General features: G+C 50.3%; 7 protein-coding genes across 7 annotated transcripts; 4 read left to right on the top strand and 3 right to left on the bottom strand.

Annotated features, from left to right (window-relative positions):
* The first annotated feature begins 173 nt into the window (after window positions 1-173).
* On the top strand, window positions 174-1,932 carry F5J12DRAFT_795201 (NAP-domain-containing protein). Its single transcript, XM_051744056.1, has 4 exons — window positions 174-587; window positions 648-1,140; window positions 1,193-1,365; window positions 1,418-1,932. The coding sequence occupies exons 1-4, from the start codon at window positions 228-230 to the stop codon at window positions 1,538-1,540; spliced, it is 1,149 nt and encodes a 382-aa protein (XP_051604585.1). The 5' UTR covers window positions 174-227; the 3' UTR covers window positions 1,541-1,932.
* Window positions 1,933-2,208: 276 nt separating this feature from the next.
* F5J12DRAFT_779064 (uncharacterized protein) lies at window positions 2,209-3,530 on the bottom strand (the record flags this gene model as incomplete). The annotated part of the gene is made up of 4 exons (XM_051742349.1): window positions 2,209-2,597; window positions 2,650-2,867; window positions 2,894-2,989; window positions 3,049-3,530. The coding sequence occupies 4 exons, from the start codon at window positions 3,528-3,530 to the stop codon at window positions 2,209-2,211; spliced, it is 1,185 nt and encodes a 394-aa protein (XP_051604584.1).
* Window positions 3,531-7,320: 3,790 nt separating this feature from the next.
* On the top strand, window positions 7,321-8,499 carry F5J12DRAFT_712411 (uncharacterized protein; the record flags this gene model as incomplete). The annotated part of the gene is made up of 2 exons (XM_051740762.1): window positions 7,321-7,589; window positions 7,671-8,499. The coding sequence occupies 2 exons, from the start codon at window positions 7,321-7,323 to the stop codon at window positions 8,497-8,499; spliced, it is 1,098 nt and encodes a 365-aa protein (XP_051604583.1).
* Window positions 8,500-8,751: 252 nt separating this feature from the next.
* On the bottom strand, window positions 8,752-10,508 carry F5J12DRAFT_902434 (auxin efflux carrier; the record flags this gene model as incomplete). The annotated part of the gene is made up of 8 exons (XM_051748296.1): window positions 8,752-8,886; window positions 8,934-8,967; window positions 9,020-9,771; window positions 9,823-9,926; window positions 9,977-10,117; window positions 10,176-10,248; window positions 10,306-10,399; window positions 10,453-10,508. 8 exons carry the CDS (start codon window positions 10,506-10,508, stop codon window positions 8,752-8,754), a joined length of 1,389 nt encoding a protein of 462 aa, XP_051604582.1.
* Window positions 10,509-11,150: 642 nt separating this feature from the next.
* F5J12DRAFT_795173 (Oxysterol-binding protein-domain-containing protein) lies at window positions 11,151-15,336 on the top strand. Its single transcript, XM_051744055.1, has 13 exons — window positions 11,151-11,380; window positions 11,436-11,555; window positions 11,608-11,832; window positions 11,879-12,114; window positions 12,155-12,191; window positions 12,240-12,377; window positions 12,430-12,615; window positions 12,641-13,824; window positions 13,874-13,901; window positions 13,955-14,073; window positions 14,122-14,244; window positions 14,302-14,529; window positions 14,584-15,336. Exons 1-13 carry the CDS (start codon window positions 11,227-11,229, stop codon window positions 15,244-15,246), a joined length of 3,441 nt encoding a protein of 1,146 aa, XP_051604581.1. The 5' UTR covers window positions 11,151-11,226; the 3' UTR covers window positions 15,247-15,336.
* F5J12DRAFT_795168 (cytidine deaminase-like protein) lies at window positions 15,337-16,249 on the top strand. Its single transcript, XM_051744054.1, has 4 exons — window positions 15,337-15,762; window positions 15,825-15,838; window positions 15,891-16,071; window positions 16,130-16,249. Exons 1-4 carry the CDS (start codon window positions 15,511-15,513, stop codon window positions 16,157-16,159), a joined length of 477 nt encoding a protein of 158 aa, XP_051604580.1. The 5' UTR covers window positions 15,337-15,510; the 3' UTR covers window positions 16,160-16,249.
* F5J12DRAFT_176322 (Hsp70 protein-domain-containing protein) lies at window positions 16,174-18,325 on the bottom strand. Its single transcript, XM_051738237.1, has 4 exons — window positions 18,135-18,325; window positions 18,001-18,081; window positions 17,867-17,949; window positions 16,174-17,812 (listed from the first exon to the last, which is right to left on the bottom strand). The coding sequence occupies exons 1-4, from the start codon at window positions 18,258-18,260 to the stop codon at window positions 16,234-16,236; spliced, it is 1,869 nt and encodes a 622-aa protein (XP_051604579.1). The 5' UTR covers window positions 18,261-18,325; the 3' UTR covers window positions 16,174-16,233.
* Between the last annotated feature and the right edge of the window lie 56 nt (window positions 18,326-18,381).

Genomic DNA, 18,381 nt, shown 5'->3' with positions numbered 1-18,381 from the left:
CACGGATGGCATCGTGCGGCTCCTTACTTGCAGTGCACAGGATCATTTAGAACTACCAACTGCTGTGTATGTAGTAAAGTAGGTATGTAAGGAGCCTCGAGGAGACGAGAAGGTCCGGCACAGACCGAAACTCCGCTCTTCACCCTGTCCTGCCCGCACGCCCTCTGATTGCCATTCGCAAAAATAAGCGAGATATCTTTTTTTTTCTTTCTTTCTTTGTAGCCATCATGTCCTCCAACGTCCCCATCTCTCAAAACGACATCACTGCCCCAACACCGCAGAACACCCCTTTGACCCAGGCTCCAATTGCCCTAGGTCTATCTCGTCCAACGGTCCCGGACATTTCAGAAGATAGCGAACCCACAGAGACCGATGGTAACGATTCAAATCTCCTCCCTGGTGCTCATTCTGCAATGCTCGGTTTAGTCCAGGGACGCCTTGCAGATCTCGTCGGAAAGAGCTCTGGCTACATCGAGAGCTTGCCTGTCGAAGTGAAAAAGAGCATCGAGGCACTTAAGGGGGTGCAAGTGAAGCAGAACGAACTGCAAAATCAATTCAGGAGAGAGTGCCTAGAGCTCGAGAAGAAGGTACGTAAAATCGCATTATACAATCTCATCTGGTGACCCCTACCCCTTCTATGTCATCAGTATCTCGAACTCCAAAAACCGTTGTATGAGCGACGCCGAGCCATCATTTCCGGTACGGCCAAGGGCACACAGGAAGAAATCGATGCTGGCATACAGGCCTCATTGAAAGATAATGAAGAGTACTCGCCAATACCTGCGGATGCCCCTGGAGACCCTGCCCCAATCCCCGAGTTTTGGCTCACGGCTCTGCGTAATCATGTGGGGTTGTCGGAGCTTATTACCGAACGCGATGCTGGCGCACTCAAAAAACTTACTGATATCCGCCTTTCCTATCTCCCCAGCGATCAGCCGAAGCCAGGCTTTAAGATCGCATTCCATTTCAGCCCCAACGAATACTTTGACAACGAGGTGTTGGAGAAAACGTACCTCTATCAGGAAGAAGTTGGATATTCCGGCGACTTCGTGTACGATCGCGCGATCGGCACGGAGATCAAGTGGAAGGAGGATAAGGACCTAACGAAGGAGTTTGAAATCAAAAAGCAACGCAACAAAAGTAAGTTGATGACCCCGTTTTTGATTTCAGAAGTCCTAATCTGATATATCAGACACGAATCGCACCCGCCTGGTCCGGAAGACCCGGCCAACCGATTCCTTCTTTAACTTCTTCAGCCCACCCGTTCCTCCAGCCGGTGAGGACGAACTTGACGATGATGAGCTCGAAGATTTGGAAGAGAAACTGGAGATGGACTACCAGATCGGCGAAGATCTCAAGGAGAAGGTTCCATTTCCTTGCCTTCTCCATCATCGTACAGTTAATTGACTTTCCCCAGATCATCCCTCGTGCGATCGATTACTTCACGGGAAAGGCTCTCGAATACGATATGCTGGAGGAAGAGGACGACTTCGATGATTTCGATGACGATGACGAGGGCCGTTTTGACGACGACGTATGAGTATCCTTACCTGCAAAGCACACAGGTATGTTAATAGACTCCCTAGGATTCCGAATCAGACAACGAGCCTCCCGCAAGACGACGAGGTCCTCCAAAAGGCCGTGGTGGTAGCGGCGCCGTTAATCCCGAGGAATGTAAGAACCAGTAAAGGGTGGTTTTGTTAATGTTACCGTTTTATGAGTTGACTTTCGATTCCTCTCACGTTGCCATCCTTCAACTCTTTTGTATATTTCATCCGAGCGTGTTCGGTCTTGTACTCAGAAATCTGACCTTTTCCTCTCGCTTCTCTTTCATCTTGTCTTGCCACGTTGTGCTGCTGGTTACACATCACTTAATGAGGTCGAGTCGTTAATTGTTACGAGAGCTCCTAAGACAAGATATCCTGCAAGTAGCCCATTGCCGAAATACTACAGTAAGTCCTGAGGTAGTTGGAAACGTACCCAGAACAAATGAAAGGCATTTGGATTGCAAAGAGTGATATCGGGTCCTAGATAAGAGTCCCGGGTATAACAAATAGTACATAAGGATATACAATACCATCAACGAATGCTCTACGAAACTGAAGGACAGGGAGTTGTGGATCCAACGACAGGAAGCATTTGTTAGTACGAGCGATCAACCACAGAAGTCAACGACAAGTTGCAGGGATCTCGTTTGAAGCCTGGCATTTACTGCTCAGAGGGTTGACCACCTTCACTAGGTTGCTTGTCGATCGCAGCGGCACCGGGTGTTTGGTATATGTATGCTATGCCCGTTCCACCCTGGTAGGACACGTACTCGCTACCAAAAGGTTCCGCAGTACTGATGTTAGAGAAGACGTAGAAGGTGGTCTTCCCCCCGGCACTGTCGAACTGCTCCAGAATGGGCAACGGAAGGGTGAAATTCCAAGTGAAAGGCACGTAGTCCGTATTAGCACACCCGGCCAGTTGGGCTTCGGTAGAGGTGTGGTTGATCTGCGCAACGGACAGAAGGTTACTGTTGGTACCTGCGTAGAACGTGTAAGGCTCAAAACCGGTGCCGCGAGCTTCAGCGCGACCCAGGAAGAAGGCGTTGTATTCTGTATTGACGACAGATGAAAAAAATTCGTACAACAGGCAACAACTTCTTACCGCTCGAATTTGGGGCACGAGAACTCTCGTAAATGAACGTATCGCCAAAGGCCGTTCCTGTGGACCGGAAGGCACGTATAGCGTAGTTAACAGCGAGTGATTGAACGGGCTGTTGGGCGAACATGTGTAACAACAGCGACTGAGCGGTAAGCGTCACTTCCTGACCCCATGGGAATTGGACTGGAGCCAACATGACTAGCACGATAATCAGGAAGGTGCTGAGAGCAAACAAAGAATTTCCTACGTGTGGCCACGGGTCACCGGGATACCGCTGAAGAGACCTTCGGTCAACTGGCCAATAATCCAGCCTGCATATGGAGAGAACTTGTCCAACATAATACTATGTCACAACAAGTAAGCCTTATGAAGACAGCGTATATGTAGGGTGGGGCCACGCACGACTCAGTTCCGAATGAACCGGTTAACCCATTCAAATTCAGCGTGGTGTTGAACCAAGTTTGACTGTTATCCCACGTGAGGGTATTCTGTCCGATCGAAATGGAGTACGTGGAAGAATTAGTGTAGGTAAGTTTCTCCCCTGTGATGCGCGTGTAGAAGATCGTTCCGTTCGCGAACCGTGCAGAGACTTCAAACGAGCCGTTGGCTGGCACAGAATTATAGCAGGAAGGCTCTCCCTGCAACCAGCGCAAATTCAGGAAGATGTCCGACTGATAAATAGTTAGGTCCCATCTCTCCCAACCACTCGAAGCATCAGGACTGATGTTAGGGAGTGTATCGATAGCAAGGTCGGTGGGGCGCGAGGTGAGTGTGCCAGAACAATTGTTGTAGGGGCCAATAGTGGAACGACCAAAGCTGCCTCCGGGAATGAACTCAGCAGCGACCACAGGGACCAATGCCAGTAGGGAACGCAGGATGCGCATCTCGACAAGTCGCGAGTTCTGAGGGCTGATACTCAGGACCTAAGCTACCAGGGGGTGGGTTTTATGCATTTGACGTGCCGTGGTGGATCTTTTTGTAAGTCGGTTCATGCGCGGCGTGAAGGCGGTCATGACTGTGAGCCATCGGCTGTTAGGCTGCGTAACTATTTCCTTTCTACGGAGGCGAACTTGTCCCAGTTGGCAGTTTGGCGGTCACTTACTGACAATGCGGCCACCGCCTTGGCAGGACTGAAGGTGCTAATGCGCCCCCCTAACACTTACCTCCATTGGGTCCTTGAGGGGGCGTTTCAGGATGGTGCCAAGACAGGATCAGTTGTGCGTGCTCTCAGTTGGCGGGCACACTCACAGGAATATTACGTTGACGTTCTGATTGATGTGGCGTGAGCTCCTGAGATCCGACTGGCGGATCGTGCACTTAATCGCCTAAACGTCACAGTCAAAAATAAATCTATTAAACTTGGGACGTGGACCCTTGCAAGGACATTTCCTCGTCAGCCATTAGACATTATGGTACACCTCCGACAATGGCTAAGCTGGAAAGATAAAAGTTGTCAGAATATACCTTGGAACAGCCGCATCCCCGCACTGAAGTGCTGGTCTTTTCGAAAATGAATTTGAAGTCGAGCTTACATAAGTAATACCATCTTGGTTGATGCGATGATATACCGCTCTGGTCCGGTCACATCATCATGGCCAGCACTGCTTGACGTGCATTGGCCCCTGTAGTCAAATGGACAGCTAATAGTTTGAGCAGTGTAAGGCTGGTATTATGCTAGCCAACATTCGAACCGGCAAGGCATGAATTTTGAGATAAGAATTAGATATCACTGTACGATGTTCTTCGTGCTATTAGTACATTGGGTTACCGAGAGCGGCATATCTTGCCAGCCCCCTAGACTCTGGAGTCAAGATTTTTTGAAGCCTGATGTCTGGATCGGACTTGCAGGCTGCATGGCAAACAGCCGTAACACCGAAGTAGCCCTTCAGGACCTCGGGCAAATACATATAAGTACTGATTATCGACAGTGGGCCTTATTTCCATCCGAGTCTCGGCTGTCTGGACTAACACCCGTGGAATTCCATTTGATTTCGAAATGATACACGCCGGGCCCAGTGATTGTCGCCAGTGTGCTTGCGCTTGAATTTCATTCAAATCTATGCGTTGTTTATACGCCACCACAGCACGCCACATAGTCAATAGAGCACTAGTACTCTGAGCGCCATTAGTACTAAGTCGCTGTTCGGAATGCTTAGGTATGGTTAGGGCGGCGGGACCGCCCTGCGGAAGGTTTGACTTATGTAATCAAAGTTTTCGGGGATTGCCGTTTCGCGTTAATGACCTCGCACGAGAGTGTGCGTGACCGCGACCGAAACACAGCAAATATTCGTAGAAGGTCAGGTCAGATTTCTAGGTACAGTCTTGCAGGCCAACGGCCAGGTAGACCAGCACGATGCTGAAGCCGGATATGTCGGACTTCACGAGTTGGGATGGCAATCACACCCCTCGAGATAGACTTCAACACCCTATCCCGTCCAATCTTGCTTCCGAGTTGTGTCTTACTGCTGGAAATCATCAAGACCTCTTCGCGTTCGAACACGTTCAACTCCAACGTTTTGGACAGAAATCCAGTTCTGGGGTACCCTCTGACTTCGAGCTCCAGGTACCAATGGGCCTAGCTTGATCTTCCTCGCTCTTGCTCATATTGCATTTCGTATTTTGTCCCAGCTACTGCGACATCACGCGCGGTCATTTACCCCAACCACAGATCTACGCCGTTCCAGCCTTTCTAATCTTTCAACTCCATCGTCAATATCTGTACACCTGCCATCTGAACAACCTGAACTTTCGGTCCGTGATTTCCATCCGTGGCTCCCATGAATCTCAATATGTTTGATATAGCAAGGCCACGATGAAGTAATTTTTCAAGACATTCCACCACTTAATCGTTCGATTTGTGCACCAGAAATGTCATTGTCTCAAACTGTAAATTCTGAAAGCAATCGCCAAGCAATCAATGGATCATCGAAAAGCACCATTCCGACAAAGGATCACCCAGATGTCATAGATCTCACCCTTAGTGACGGGGATGTCGAGCAACTTGTGAGTCTCGTGGACTGTGACTCGACATTTTAACGTATTGTTCTCCTTTAGCCAGTTGTTACTAGGGACTCTTCTCCAATCGGTTGGATGGAACCGCTATTCACACCACCTCCCACTAGGAGGCGGCCGCGCGTCCTCATGGACCACGTGGCTGTCCCTTCACTTCCGAAGGGAACAACAAAGGCTGAATATACGCCGATGCCTGCTTCGCCTGGCCCGTCTGCGCATCCACCACGTGCTATGTCACGCGTTTCCGTCTGCGATGCACCTCAAATTGTTTTCAGCGAAAATAGTGTTTCCTACTCAAGGGCGGACAAAGGTAAAGGACGCGCTGATCCCCCCGTTCCAATCTCTTCCCCTGTATCGGTTCCAAGGAAGAAAAGGAAGCATATCCCGGCGTATCTTGGGGAAGGGGTTGACACGAGTGGGAATGCCCTTATTAACGCCTTCTGTACGCACACTGTGTTACCCCTCGCGGATACCGACACAGAGACGTTCCCCCATTGGAAAGCCATTATCACCGACTCGCGGTTTACATTTACCAGGCAGTTCAACAAACATATGCCAGCGTCGAGTCCTGACGAAGTCGGATTGGTCACGAAGCATCACCTTCAAGTCACAGAAGGGACACTTGTCGACTCACAAGGTGTATCTGTGCGCGTCACTTCCGCGGACTCGGGTTGTATGTCATTGCAAGAACGGCCTACTTGGGAATTGACTCCCCCATTCGTCTCGCCTAAAATCATCCCTGGCGATAAGCATCGACAGACAGAGCAAACACCACGAAAATCGAACCCGACATCCCATGATGGTGGTGTTCTCGAGTCTCGCCCTTCGAAACCATCATTGGCACCGTTCGGACCATCGGATTATCCACCAGCGATCAGCGGTTCTGGTTCCGACAGGGGTGTTGTGTTAGGAACTGATGAAGACGTTGACTTGAACCAATACTTCAATGAGCTGGGGGACTCACCGAATAAGCAATTGCCGACCTCTTGCGAGGACCACACGTTTGGGTCTACTTTCGCAGGTCCATTGCATCCCAACGAGCAGCTTATGGGGCTGTCGTCATTTGGAGGGGATCACTTTCTTGGTATGCCCTCCAGCCCTAGTTGTGGTGACCCTGGGCAACTTCCCGCTTCTGCGTCGCCATCTGTATTCTTGGCGGGCCACGACACAGATCAGGATGCACTACTGAGCTTTCGTGATAGTCATTCATCGAACCGGTGGAGTCTTGGAAACGACATTGATTCTCCTGACCTTGGTGACATTTTGATCTCCCAGGAGTCTGGCACCATTGATCCCTCCCTTCTTGGTGGAGAACAGGCTGCTCCATCGGGGGGATCCACTTCTGGAGGAAGAAAACAGAAGCCACGGTCGGCCTTTCCGGAGCCGATCGTCTACGTTCGCCGTCCGGAGGACGTGTCCGGCATGCGGGGTGGCAAGAAGCTTGTACAAATCAAGTTCCGTGAGCAAGAGAGCCCTAACATGGGTCATCACATAGAGGGGACTGCAGTTGCGGTCCCATCGAACTACACGACGAAGGAAGCGAAGGACCAACTACCTGACGACGGAGCTGGGGACGATTCGGATTGGCTTCCTAGTGGTTCAAGAGTTCCTTCAGCGTCTAAGCGTAATAAGAAGCCGCGTGTCTCTCGCAACTCCATTAGTATGGTCGAATCGGACTTGGAATCATACGTGCCATCAGCTGCAGCAGATGTCCCTTCAGTATCCCTCCGATCGAGTAGCGATAAAATCCGTATCCGCCTCAAGGGCCCTCGGCGACCCGAAGGAACCACAGATGATATTCCTTCCACCGAGGGGAAAACATTCTGCCATCAGTGCCGGAATACGACTAATCGTCCCAAGATGCGATGTTCGAACAACGTTCGTGGCGGGGCGTGTGGAAAACGGTTTTGTCAACGGTGTATTGAGAGACGGTATGCTTCTTTTTGCTCGTTTGTCTGTATTGTCTGTATTCTTATATCCTTTGTACCTCTGCTGTCAATTTGATCGTATAGATACCCCGACATCACATTTGACCGGTTTAGCGGCGGTTTCCTCTGTCCATACTGCACGAACACATGCAACTGTTCGACGTGTTCGCGGAAGAGAGGAGAGGATTTCGTTTCGATGTCTAACTCAATCACCGGCCCCCGCATTCAGCCAACCGTCACCGTCGTACGACGTAGTGCACCAGCCACACCGGCAGGCGGGGATGCGAGCGCCACTGCAGTGTCAGGGCCTTCTACACAATCTGCACCGAATTTCTGGGCACATGTGTATGGTTTAGAAGGGGAGCATCTTGGGTTCGCCTACCGGAAAGAAACGTCCCATGGACGCGGATCATCGAAGAAACGACCTCCAAGGGTCTTCATAGGACGTGCCCTCGAGTCCTGGAAGGTTCGTTCCGTGCGGAATCTCGAATCTATGCCAGACAAGGTTACCACTTTCATCGAAAATTCGGAGAAGCATGGCAAGGGAAAAGGCAAGGCTACTGACCCTTCGCTACGTTTATTCATCGGAAACCGTGCTGCTCTTCACGAACCATTTGAACCGATCTTTTCTGCACCATCATCCGCATCGTCACTGTTAACGTCACCCGATCTTGGCTGTGAAGACAGGCTATTACAGGTGCCTGAGATGGAAGGATATTGGCCTCAGCCCGACGTCGGTGAGTCATGCGTTTGGCAACCGCCGCCTCTTCTCGGGCTGGAACGCGGTCTCTCACTCCCTTTGTCGGATGAACAAGTAGCAAGAGCCATCCAGGTCGCGCTTGCCGCTCTTTCAGTGATCTTTGCAAAAGCAGTTAACGCAGATTTAGCTCGTCTTAATCCCCTCTTGATGTAGATTCTTCGGAATGCCAAGTCACAATAAACGCTTCCTGATGTTGGGACGTGACGCGTCCCTCTGCCATGGTGATACACCATCATTGTTTCTCTACCGGTGCGTCTACATAGTGGCTACATACGCATTTGGATTGTACACAACTGCAGCATAGTTGGGGAGTATCTACAAGACCAGTACACTTTTACATCGGAGCAAGTGAAAGCGGAACCCTTACACATACACAGAACATAATAGGAAATGTACCTGATCATTTTAACCAAAAAGCAGTCGGAGCGTGTACGCCGTCAGCCCCGTCATGGTTCCAATCATCAGAATGTACTGAGGAATCAAGTATGCTGAAAGATGTCCAGCGGTTCCTGTTCCGGAGTACACTTGCGTTAAATAGACCTATGCAATCAAATTAGAACAATTTTCCCAGGAGGGACTGTAACTACCTGTGTCGTTGCGGTAGGGAGGCATGAGAAGAAGCTGAGGAAAAAGGATCAGGGCGATATTCTCCCAGAGATTGTACAACACTGACATGCAAACAAATCTTAACACCTTATCCTCAGCACTGATAAAGCCGACGTGAGTTAGGCCTTGACATATTAGAACACCCAGGATGGGCATAACGACTAAGCGTGCGGTTGCAAGGGCACCGATGGACGCAAGAGGAAATTTCCGCCAACTGCCGCTCGGAATTTCGAGCCTTGCTATGGCAGATCCGAGAGTCATTAGGCCGATAGGGACAGAGGCAGCTCCAATGAATGTTGCCGTGTCTAGAAGGAAGGCAAGTGGAGGTTGACCATCGGGGGCGGACGGCATGTTCACTCCTGGAACACCAGCGACGAACAGTGCCTTCAGCGTCGGAACCACTGATATGATAAAAGATATCACAATAGAGAGTGACGGTGGGGATGAAGCGGAGCGAACCGCATTGCAGAAACCGCGAAGTATCCGCCTTGTCGCGGGGACGCGTATTTTGGCCGTTGTCTCTAAATTTTCCTTTTTACCCTCGGTCCCCAGGGCCGTTGGGACTGAGGTTGCATTTTCAGAATGAATATTTTCTTCCGTAGATATCACCGTTTCGCATGCCTCCAGGTCGCTGTCAGCACCTCCAGGCGTGGTTCTTTTGCTACGGCGGCATAGCATCCAAGTGCCAAGCCTCGCAAGACTGCCAATCACTCTTTTCTGTTTGAGGCGAAGTTGTGCTTGTATTTCTTCATCTTCTATATCTGGGCCATCGAAATCTGTCTCTAACCACCTCACAGCCCCAAATGTGAACAGTGTGACCTAGAAGACGATAAGTTATAGTATGGCTGAGCGAAGTATGTTTGTGCTGACGCAAAAAACCAGGAGAAAGGCTGCGAGGTAAGCTACTGCCAAGTTTTCATCCTGAGTACCATTAAAGGGTGCAGAGGCCATTAACGTCATAACTACCGATGTTGCTGTAGCACGATGATCAAGAAAAGAACAGGAGATGCAATTTAGGACACACGAATATCTCCTACGTTGGCCCATCCACCCGCGATAAGGATGCCGTACCGAAATCTGTGTGGAACCCAGAAGATTTGCTTGATAAGCCATGACAGCGTTATCCCGATGGTCTCATAAGTCAAGGCCACCAGAACGAGTGGACCTAAGGTAATTGCCGAATTCACTACGCATTAGCTGTGCAGGGCTGCGAGACTGCCTACCAAGCGCGCTGATATTCTGTGAATTAAAAACCGGAATAATCTTTGAGAACATCAACATTGGGAATGCGATACCCTGACAGGAGCGGTGCAAGATGTCAGGGAAACTTTGTGCCGACGCTGACCCAGGTACCTCACAAGTACAATCTGACCTATACCTCGTGCAACAGGCCGGAGAGAGGATTCCAAGCTTTGCCATCACAAATCCACATCCTACATTAAGGAGGCTGCGTCTGTGAGAAAACTTGAAGGGAAGGGCTAGGTTTGTTTCGGTGCTTACAGGCGTATAAGGGGTTGAACAGAAACCCAAAGGAGTGTTCCAGAGGAGATGTTCATGGGTGAGAGGGCACATACTCTATAATCGAGGAGCTGAATAAATACGGACCGAAGCTGCCATAGCCGCTCCCGCGAGTGACGACACTCAGGCAACGGGCGACGGGTCCCTTTGACAGGCGCAGGGTTTGTACTGTTACACTTAGTAATTGGGATTACAGTCTGCCTGTTAGCTGGCCAGAGAACGATGATTGGGGGTATCAATACGAGTACGTACGCGGTCAATGTATTGCCTGAGCGAATTCCACGCACACTGAGAGAAACTGAGAGTGTGAGACATCGTCATATATACTATACCGGCGGCGCATGCTGGCGACAGCTGTATACGATAATTAGGAGGTGTCAAGTCGACCACCCTGCTGAAAACCGAAGAATTAACTCGAAGAAATCCGATGAGTGTACTTCGCAGTTGTAATTTTGACTACGTACGGTCCCAGACACTATCTTCCAGATGGAGGTCTAGCTGCTATGCGGACACTAAATGTCAGTTTGATTACTGCTCTAGCGTCGGAAGTGTCGAGTATATATGTGCAAGCTAGTCTGTCTGTCAGGAACACTATCACGAGGATAAACGTGGGACCAACCTACCAAATGCGGTGTGCCCTTAACCAGTGCTGCTCCGCGAGTGGCTCATCAAGACAAAAAAGCGGGGGGCCGAACGTTGTTGCAGCGTGGTTTGACGACTTCTCGCTTATTTTGCTCCATCTAGGGGGCTTGAGCCATGACGTCGCCATACAAAACCCCTTCAGTTTACAGCCATGGTGCTGCCAGTAGTGCGGGCGTGGTATCTTCTCAGTGGCAAGCAGCTTACCAGACCCTACTAGGCACCGTGGAACCACTACAACAAGTCAAGCTGTTATCTGCACTCCGAAGTGGTTAGTTGTCGTAATCTTTCAACCGCCAGGATATACCTTAATATCCTTCGTCCAGGTGACCCTTCGTTGATCCACCCCTTTCTGGCCGAAATTAGCAAGGAGCGACGCGGATCACAGGACGGGGAGCTTAATACGGGTGCAGCAGCTCTACATCTTGCTATTCGCTGTGCCTCTGGTGAGTATTAAGTTCTCGCCGTCCAACCTCCTTCGCCCCTTACAGGTTGTAGTGGATACCGTACAGCTTCTATTATCACATAAAGCAATCTCTCCCAGTGGCGTGCACCCCCCTGGTAGTGGCACGACCGCTTTGCATCTTGCTGCTTCCCTCGGTCGTGCAGATATACTCAATCTTCTCCTCGACCAGCCAGATATTGATGATACTTTGCGGGACAGTCACGGACGCACGTGCAGGGATGTTGCAAAGGGAAAAGAGGCTATCAAAGTACTGCAAGGTAGTTTGCATATGTCTGATCAGCGCACAGTATTGACACAGGGTAGATTCGCGTTCATTTCTCAACGCATCTTACAGATCTCTCTTCCATTCCTATGTCCTTTCCAACGTCGACGCACAGCCAAGCCCATCGCTCGTTTCTCTCCTTGAGTCTCCCCGTGCGCGTGCACTAGATCTGTCGTATTTGGACGATACTTCTGGGACATCGTTGTTACACGAAGCGGCCCGTCGCAAGGATCTCAGGCTCGTTGAATTGGCAGTACACGCCGGTGCGGACGTGTTCGTGCGTGACAGACAAGGTAAAATGTCGTACGATGGTCTAGGGAAAGGATGACCGCGTGCGCGTCTTTTTACGACAATGTAGGTTTCCTGTCATTACTCATCTCATCTCCGCTGATATTGACATAGTTGCTAACCGCGATACATCCCTCATCGATGGTCCGGTATCCGAGCCCCCCGTGTTGCGGGGATACCTGAACAAGTACACGAACGTTGCGCGCGGGTACAACACCCGCTGGTTCGTGCTCAAAGACGGTGTCTTATCTTGTTCGTTGTCGTGTGCACCAGTTGAAGTGCAAACTTCTCACCTTTTCCTTAGATTATCGACACCAAGAAGACGAAAACATTGCAAGTAGAGGTGCTATATCCTTAAAAACCGCTATTTTAAAGACGGGAAATAGCGGAGATAAGACCCGGTTCGAGGTTCATTCCTTGCCATCGCGTAGTCATGCTTCTGGAGTTCAGAAGTGGTATATGAGGGCAAATCACCCTGTTGAAGCAGCGCGTTGGACGCAGGCTATCAGTAACAGCTATGGAGTGGGCCAGACGCCATGATCTCGGACAGCTATCTGTCCCCAGAGGAAGCGGTGATAGCGACCGCAGCGCATTAAAACTAGGGAAAGTGAGTCTCCACTTAGGAACCAAGCGGAAGGTGGATCTTGGCACACATAGTATCCGAGGGTCACAAGGATCATTCGTGGACATGCGAGAAGATGGCGGAGGTGCAATGCTCGGTGATGTCAGTGAAGATGCTATAAACGATGAGTACGACACTGAATACGAAGGGCGCTGTAATGATGGCTCGCTCTCCTCCCTTTCAACGTGGCCCCCGCACGAATCGACTTTCGATTTGCAAGGAAATTCCCTTGCTGCGCAGATGGAGGTTACGGTACAGCTGCTTTCAAGTTTACCCCCTCCGCCAGACACACCCCCGCGTGCGAAGGAGTTGCAGGCAGCATTAAAAGAGTCATTTTTAACCGTGCAAACGATGGTGAACGAGTATGTGCAAATGTCTAAGGAAAGAGAGGAGTGGTGGAGATCGCAGCTGCGGAGAGAACGTGAACGTCAAACTGTGTGGGAAGAAAGTCTTCAGGCCGTGGTCCGAGAAGGAGAGACGCTCGAGAAGGAGCTCCGTGCACGTTCCCGTAGGCGTGGAAGCAGGTTTTTCGATGCCACCTCTCTTGAGACCGGGGGGACATCTAAATCAATACCCTGGAGCCCGCCATTGTTGCCTACAGTTGTACAAGAACACGATGTTCTGGAGGAACATTCTTCTCACCCAGAAGAACGTCCAATTGGGCTTGTCGCATCGGCATCTAGAGTCATCACCTCAGCACAACCAGCGGCGCCCACGACGCCGACACAACAAAACATTTCACGGTTCCAGTCACCGAACTCGGAGGAAGATGAAGATATCATAGATACTGAAGAAGAAGACGAGTTTTTTGACGCCATAGAGTTCAACAACCTCCCGAATCTTGTCGTCAGCGAACTTTTAACTAGTCCGACGCACTCCGCGCTCACGCTACCTCATGTCGTCAACTTAGAGCCCTTCGTAGGGTACAGAGCGTTCAGGACCCAACTTCCTATCAACCGCGACAATCGACCATCAACCAGCCTTTGGTCTGTCCTTAAGCACAGCATCGGGAAGGATTTAACGAGAATCAGCTTCCCTGTGTTTTTCAACGAACCCACCAGCATGTTGCAACGGATGGTAGGCGTCCGTCTTTAACGACATACACTAGTACTTACTCCTTTGTTAGGCCGAAGACATGGAGTTTTCTGAATGTTGTCAGTAATCTCCCTGGTAGCAGGCAGGAATTCATATATTGACCATGCTCTAGTGGATGTGGCTGCTCGGGAATCCAATCCACATCGGCGAATAGCTTTCGTTGCTGCATTCGCAATGTCAAACTATTCTTCGACTATTGGACGTATTGCAAAGCCTTTTAATCCAATGTTGGTAAGTCTCATCGTTTATATTGGCGTGCCTTGCCTTACCACACCGCAGGGCGAGACGTTTGAATATGTTAGATTAGACAAGGAATATAGATATATGTCCGAACAAGTTAGCCATCATCCCCCAATTTCAGCCTGCTGGGCAGAGTCACCGTATTGGCGGTATTATGGAGAGGTCAGGAAAGCACCCGCATTTTACGAGTTTCATGGCTCACAGGTGCCGTCCGTCCAGGTCGACGCCCAAAATAAATTCATGGGAAAGTCGTTCGAAATTCGCCCGACGGGTGTCGCACATGCTGAGCTCCTGCTGCCGGAAGAGTGGGCTCCTCGGTACCCTAAGGCCAAAGGATTCGGTGGGGAGGGGAAGGTTGTGGAACACTACTCTTGGAAAAAGGTCACCACCAGCGTATCTGGGTTCATTCTGGGATCGCCTACCATTGACCACTATGGGGATATGATTGTAAGTGTGCGTGCGAATGAAAGCCGGCAAGATACCCTGACTGCAAATTTTTAGATTACCAACCATCGAACAGGAGACCGGTGTATTCTGACGTTCAAGCCGCGAGGTTGGCGCGGCAAGGACGCCTATGAAATTTCGGGCTCCGTACGGACCGCGGATGGACAAGTTACCTATGAGATTGCAGGTCGCTGGAACAGCCAATTGATTTGTCGTGCCGTGGGTACTGGCAGTGGGTTCCTCCATCCGGATGCGACTGTCAGTGGACCTGCGTCTCCAAACTACATGACGGAGTACATCTTACTCTGGAGAAACTCGGAGAAAGAACCGGCGCCATTCAACTTGACCCCATTTGCAATTACATTGAATGACTGTCCCAAAGATACTCTTCAGCCGTATCTCTGCACCACCGATTGCCGCCTGCGTCCCGACCAGCGTGCTTTCGAAATGGGGAAATACGAACGAGCAAATGACTTGAAGATCAAGCAGGAGGAGAAACAACGGGCAACCCGAAGGGCCAGAGAGGAAGGGCGGATACCGCCTCATCAGCCCAGATGGTTCACAACGCAGACAGATGGCGACACTGGGGAGCGAGTGTGGACACCCTCCCGTATAGGTGACGCACTTGAATATTGGGCAGAGCGAGAGAGAATCTGGAGATTGGGTGGAAATCAACCGTGGAAGAATGTGAACCCTATTTTCATCGATGATTTACCCTAGCATCATGGGTTTTTTTTGACTATCTTATAGTTGTTCTTTTCGGGTATTTATGTAAAGAGGTTACTTCGGCTTATAGGGACAAGGGCAAAGAGTGCCCGCCAATTAAGGGGGAACTCGCAAGTGGTGTCTGTGCGACTGAGGAGTGCAGATTGCCCTCGGAGTTTAACCTAGGGAGGACTGCGTTCCTTCAACACTAGTGCATGCCGAGGAACCCACTGTGCTGATTGGACAACCGAAGTTCTTGTCCAAGAACCTGATTCCCCCATGGATGATCTCAACAAGCTCGGCCTAGCGACAGCCTCTGCAAAAGCAAGGAAGAGTTATCGCGAGGGTGGAATACCAATTGGCGCTGCCTTGGTCTACCACGGCTCATCGCTTGATCTCAGCAATGCAGTCGTCCTGGGATGTTCACATAACCAGAGAATTCAGAAGTCGTCCCCAACACTGCACGCTGAGATAGCCACTTTGGAGGACGCCGGACGGCTGAAAGCGGATGTCTACACAAAGTCCACGATGGTGAGTTTTCAGGGGAACGAAAGTAGCGAAGATGTCGTTTTCTAATGCGACAAGATGGTCAGTACACAACGCTCAGGTAATTTCTATCTGCAACATGTAACACAGGCAGAAATCATGAGTGCATATAGTCCCTGTTCGATGTGCACAGGCGCGATTTTACTTTACAAGATACCTCGCGTGGTCATCGGAGAAAACAAGAACTTTGTGGGAGGGGAGAAGCTACTGAAGGAGCATGGGGTCGAGGTCAAGGTCGCCGGTGACACTGAATGCGAAGAGCTCATGGCACGTTTCATCAAGGAAAAACCCGAGGTTGGCAAGGTTCATCTCTATTCTACAAACTACGCTCGTTAAGACGTGAATCTTGCAGGAATGGAATGAGGATATCGGGGAGTTATAGTGCTGAGAAACTGCCGGACGTGTATCTATCAGCCTTATCGCTTGCGAGACAGGTGTGGTTATCTAACCGTTAAACTATGGCGCAGAAATCGTAGCAGTGACAGCCTCTCCAAAGCCGTCTTTTGTTACCTCGCGGAGGCTGAGATCGACATCTCCAGAACTTGATATTTTCACTTGGACCTGCATCTTCGTCTTGCCCCCCACAACATGCCGAGGAGACAGCGTCAAAGACGAGAGGTAAGTCTCCTTCGACAGCGTTTTTTGTTTAATTTCTTCGAATTCCTCGTCTTCATTTGGCTCCTCGTCCTCGAGTTTCGGTAATGGAAGGTGGTCGATCTTGACACCTTCCTTCACCTCCCAAACTTCGAAACCAACTTTTGAATCAGGCTCGGGGACATCCACTTGGAACGACAGCTTTCGCCGACAAGGAAGCGGCGTCTCTTTCAACACAAGGGGTATCCAAATCCCCCCCATGCTCCCTTCGGCTTCCTCTCGAGGGACGAGAAGACCTATGGTACGGGTTGTGGCAGTGGTACTTATCAGCTCGCTTCCCCTGTTAAATGCTGTAGGGAGATCTGCAAAGTGGCGGGAGAGGGTAAATAGAAGCTGTGCTTGCAGGGCACATCCTCGAGCCAGGATGGTTGTAGGATCACCGACACCTCCACCAACGACTGTACCGGCCTTGAATGGTGTTATGACAGACTCAGAGAATCCTTGAGATAAAGTTTCGTCCAATCCTGGAAGGCAAGCGGATCCGCCAATGTAAACGATTTCATCGACATCAAGAAGATCCATCTCTGCACGTGCGACGACTTCCTTTGCCCTGTCATAAACTTTGTTGTAAATCGAGCGGACTTCCATGTCGAAGCGAAGGCGATTGATAGAACCGGTATAATCCAAACCGTCTTTGAGGGACTCTACGGAACAGGTAGCAGCGCCTGGACTTGCACTCAGCGTGCGCTTGGTGTGCTCTACAGCAAGACGAAGTTTTGCCTCCGCACGCTTGTCTTGAAGGCCGGTGGCAGGCGCAACCGTAAGAGGTGTTTTGGTCTTTTTGGTGAACTCCTTGGCGAAGTATTTTATGAGTTTAGAGTCTATCTCATCTCCGCCAACACTGTTGTCCGAGAGGGTAGCCAATGAGCAAGCTAAACCCTCTTTGATGGACAACAGAGAAAGCTCGAGCGAAGAAGCTCCAAGATCAACCACGAGCTGAGTGCGGTCGTTTGGAACGTCGTCAGTACCAGTAGAGGTGCAGACGGTGACAGCCCCAACGTCGTCCAGTAGCTGGAGAACGTGGATCCCGGCGTCTTCTGCAGCTTTTGCCAACGCGTTGCGTTGAACGTCATCGAACCACGGGGGAACGCCAATGACAGCACCAAGCACCCGGTGTCCTAGGAAGTCCTCCGCAGACTTCAGCAACGAACCGAGGAAGATGGTCGTAACCTCTGATACTGTAAGGAACCGCTCCACTTCAACTGGTTCTGACCTAGGGGTGGCTATCCGTGACGCAGCGGGAGTGTTTGTGGCGGTGACTGGAAGCGGAGATGGAGCAGGTTGTAAAACTTTCACTTTGTAAGCCGGTGTGTCTGGTAGTGTTGGATGCTGGATGACCGGCGCAGACACGGAGAGTGTGGCTTGCGGGACCTCGGAGAACCTAAATGCAAACCCAATGTAACGAAAGTATCACAAATGGTTACATGCCACATACTTTTTCCCGAGTAGATTCCGAAAGCCAGTGATGGTATTTTGTGAATTTTTAACTAGTTGGTGCTTGGCGGGATTTCCAATGTACTACAAGTAACATTGGTGTGCTGCTAGGATGGGAAAAGGCAATGAAAATACCAATTCCTCCCCCTGAAACGCGATAGCGCAAGCGATCTGACGTTCGCCATCTTCATTTGCGATACATTCTGCTACCCCTTCCTTTCCTCGGACGGTAAGAACACAATTCTACACCTCGCGACTGTCAATCATACCTTAACGAGGACGGCGATAGATGCAAATGAATTGCCGAAATTTATACCAACTATTGGAGGCATGACAGACGACACGCCGCTGTGCATATCTGCACTTCCATTCTGGAGAGGTTCGTTCGCAGCCATTTTCCAGTGATGAACTGGGTTGCGTGTGTGAGTACGGGTATATGTCGTAGATGTGCTCGATTCGACTGCCCTGGCACACGTTTTAAAAATCTCTCTGCTGACGTAATCTTTGTCTACTTAT

The sequence above is a fragment of the Pisolithus orientalis genome (genome assembly GCF_024613125.1).
Source record: "Pisolithus orientalis strain OTSU chromosome Unknown F5J12scaffold_2, whole genome shotgun sequence".
Classification (NCBI taxonomy): domain Eukaryota; kingdom Fungi; phylum Basidiomycota; class Agaricomycetes; order Boletales; family Pisolithaceae; genus Pisolithus; species Pisolithus orientalis.
Note: the sequence above shows the minus strand (reverse complement) of the source record. Positions and strands in the feature narration are given on the sequence as shown.

Excerpts from the sequence above, each read along its gene's own strand:
- F5J12DRAFT_795168 (XM_051744054.1), top strand. The coding sequence starts at position 15,511 with ATGGATGATCTCAACAAGCTCGGCCTAGCGACAGCCTCTGCAAAAGCA. Across the intron at positions 16,072-16,129 it reads TCATCAAGGAAAAACCCGAG|GAATGGAATGAGGATATCGG; the intron begins GTTGGCAAGGTT and ends TGAATCTTGCAG.
- F5J12DRAFT_795201 (XM_051744056.1), top strand. The coding sequence starts at position 228 with ATGTCCTCCAACGTCCCCATCTCTCAAAACGACATCACTGCCCCAACA. Across the intron at positions 1,141-1,192 it reads CAAAAAGCAACGCAACAAAA|ACACGAATCGCACCCGCCTG; the intron begins GTAAGTTGATGA and ends CTGATATATCAG. Across the intron at positions 1,366-1,417 it reads GCGAAGATCTCAAGGAGAAG|ATCATCCCTCGTGCGATCGA; the intron begins GTTCCATTTCCT and ends GACTTTCCCCAG.
- F5J12DRAFT_176322 (XM_051738237.1), bottom strand. The coding sequence starts at position 18,260 with ATGGCTGCGAACGAACCTCTCCAGAATGGAAGTGCAGATATGCACAGC. Across the intron at positions 17,950-18,000 it reads CGTTTCAGGGGGAGGAATTG|TACATTGGAAATCCCGCCAA; the intron begins GTATTTTCATTG and ends TGTTACTTGTAG. Across the intron at positions 17,813-17,866 it reads CGGAATCTACTCGGGAAAAA|GTTCTCCGAGGTCCCGCAAG; the intron begins GTATGTGGCATG and ends GTTTGCATTTAG.
- F5J12DRAFT_795173 (XM_051744055.1), top strand. The coding sequence starts at position 11,227 with ATGACGTCGCCATACAAAACCCCTTCAGTTTACAGCCATGGTGCTGCC. Across the intron at positions 12,192-12,239 it reads GCGCGTCTTTTTACGACAAT|TTGCTAACCGCGATACATCC; the intron begins GTAGGTTTCCTG and ends ATATTGACATAG. Across the intron at positions 14,074-14,121 it reads AGCCTTTTAATCCAATGTTG|GGCGAGACGTTTGAATATGT; the intron begins GTAAGTCTCATC and ends ACCACACCGCAG.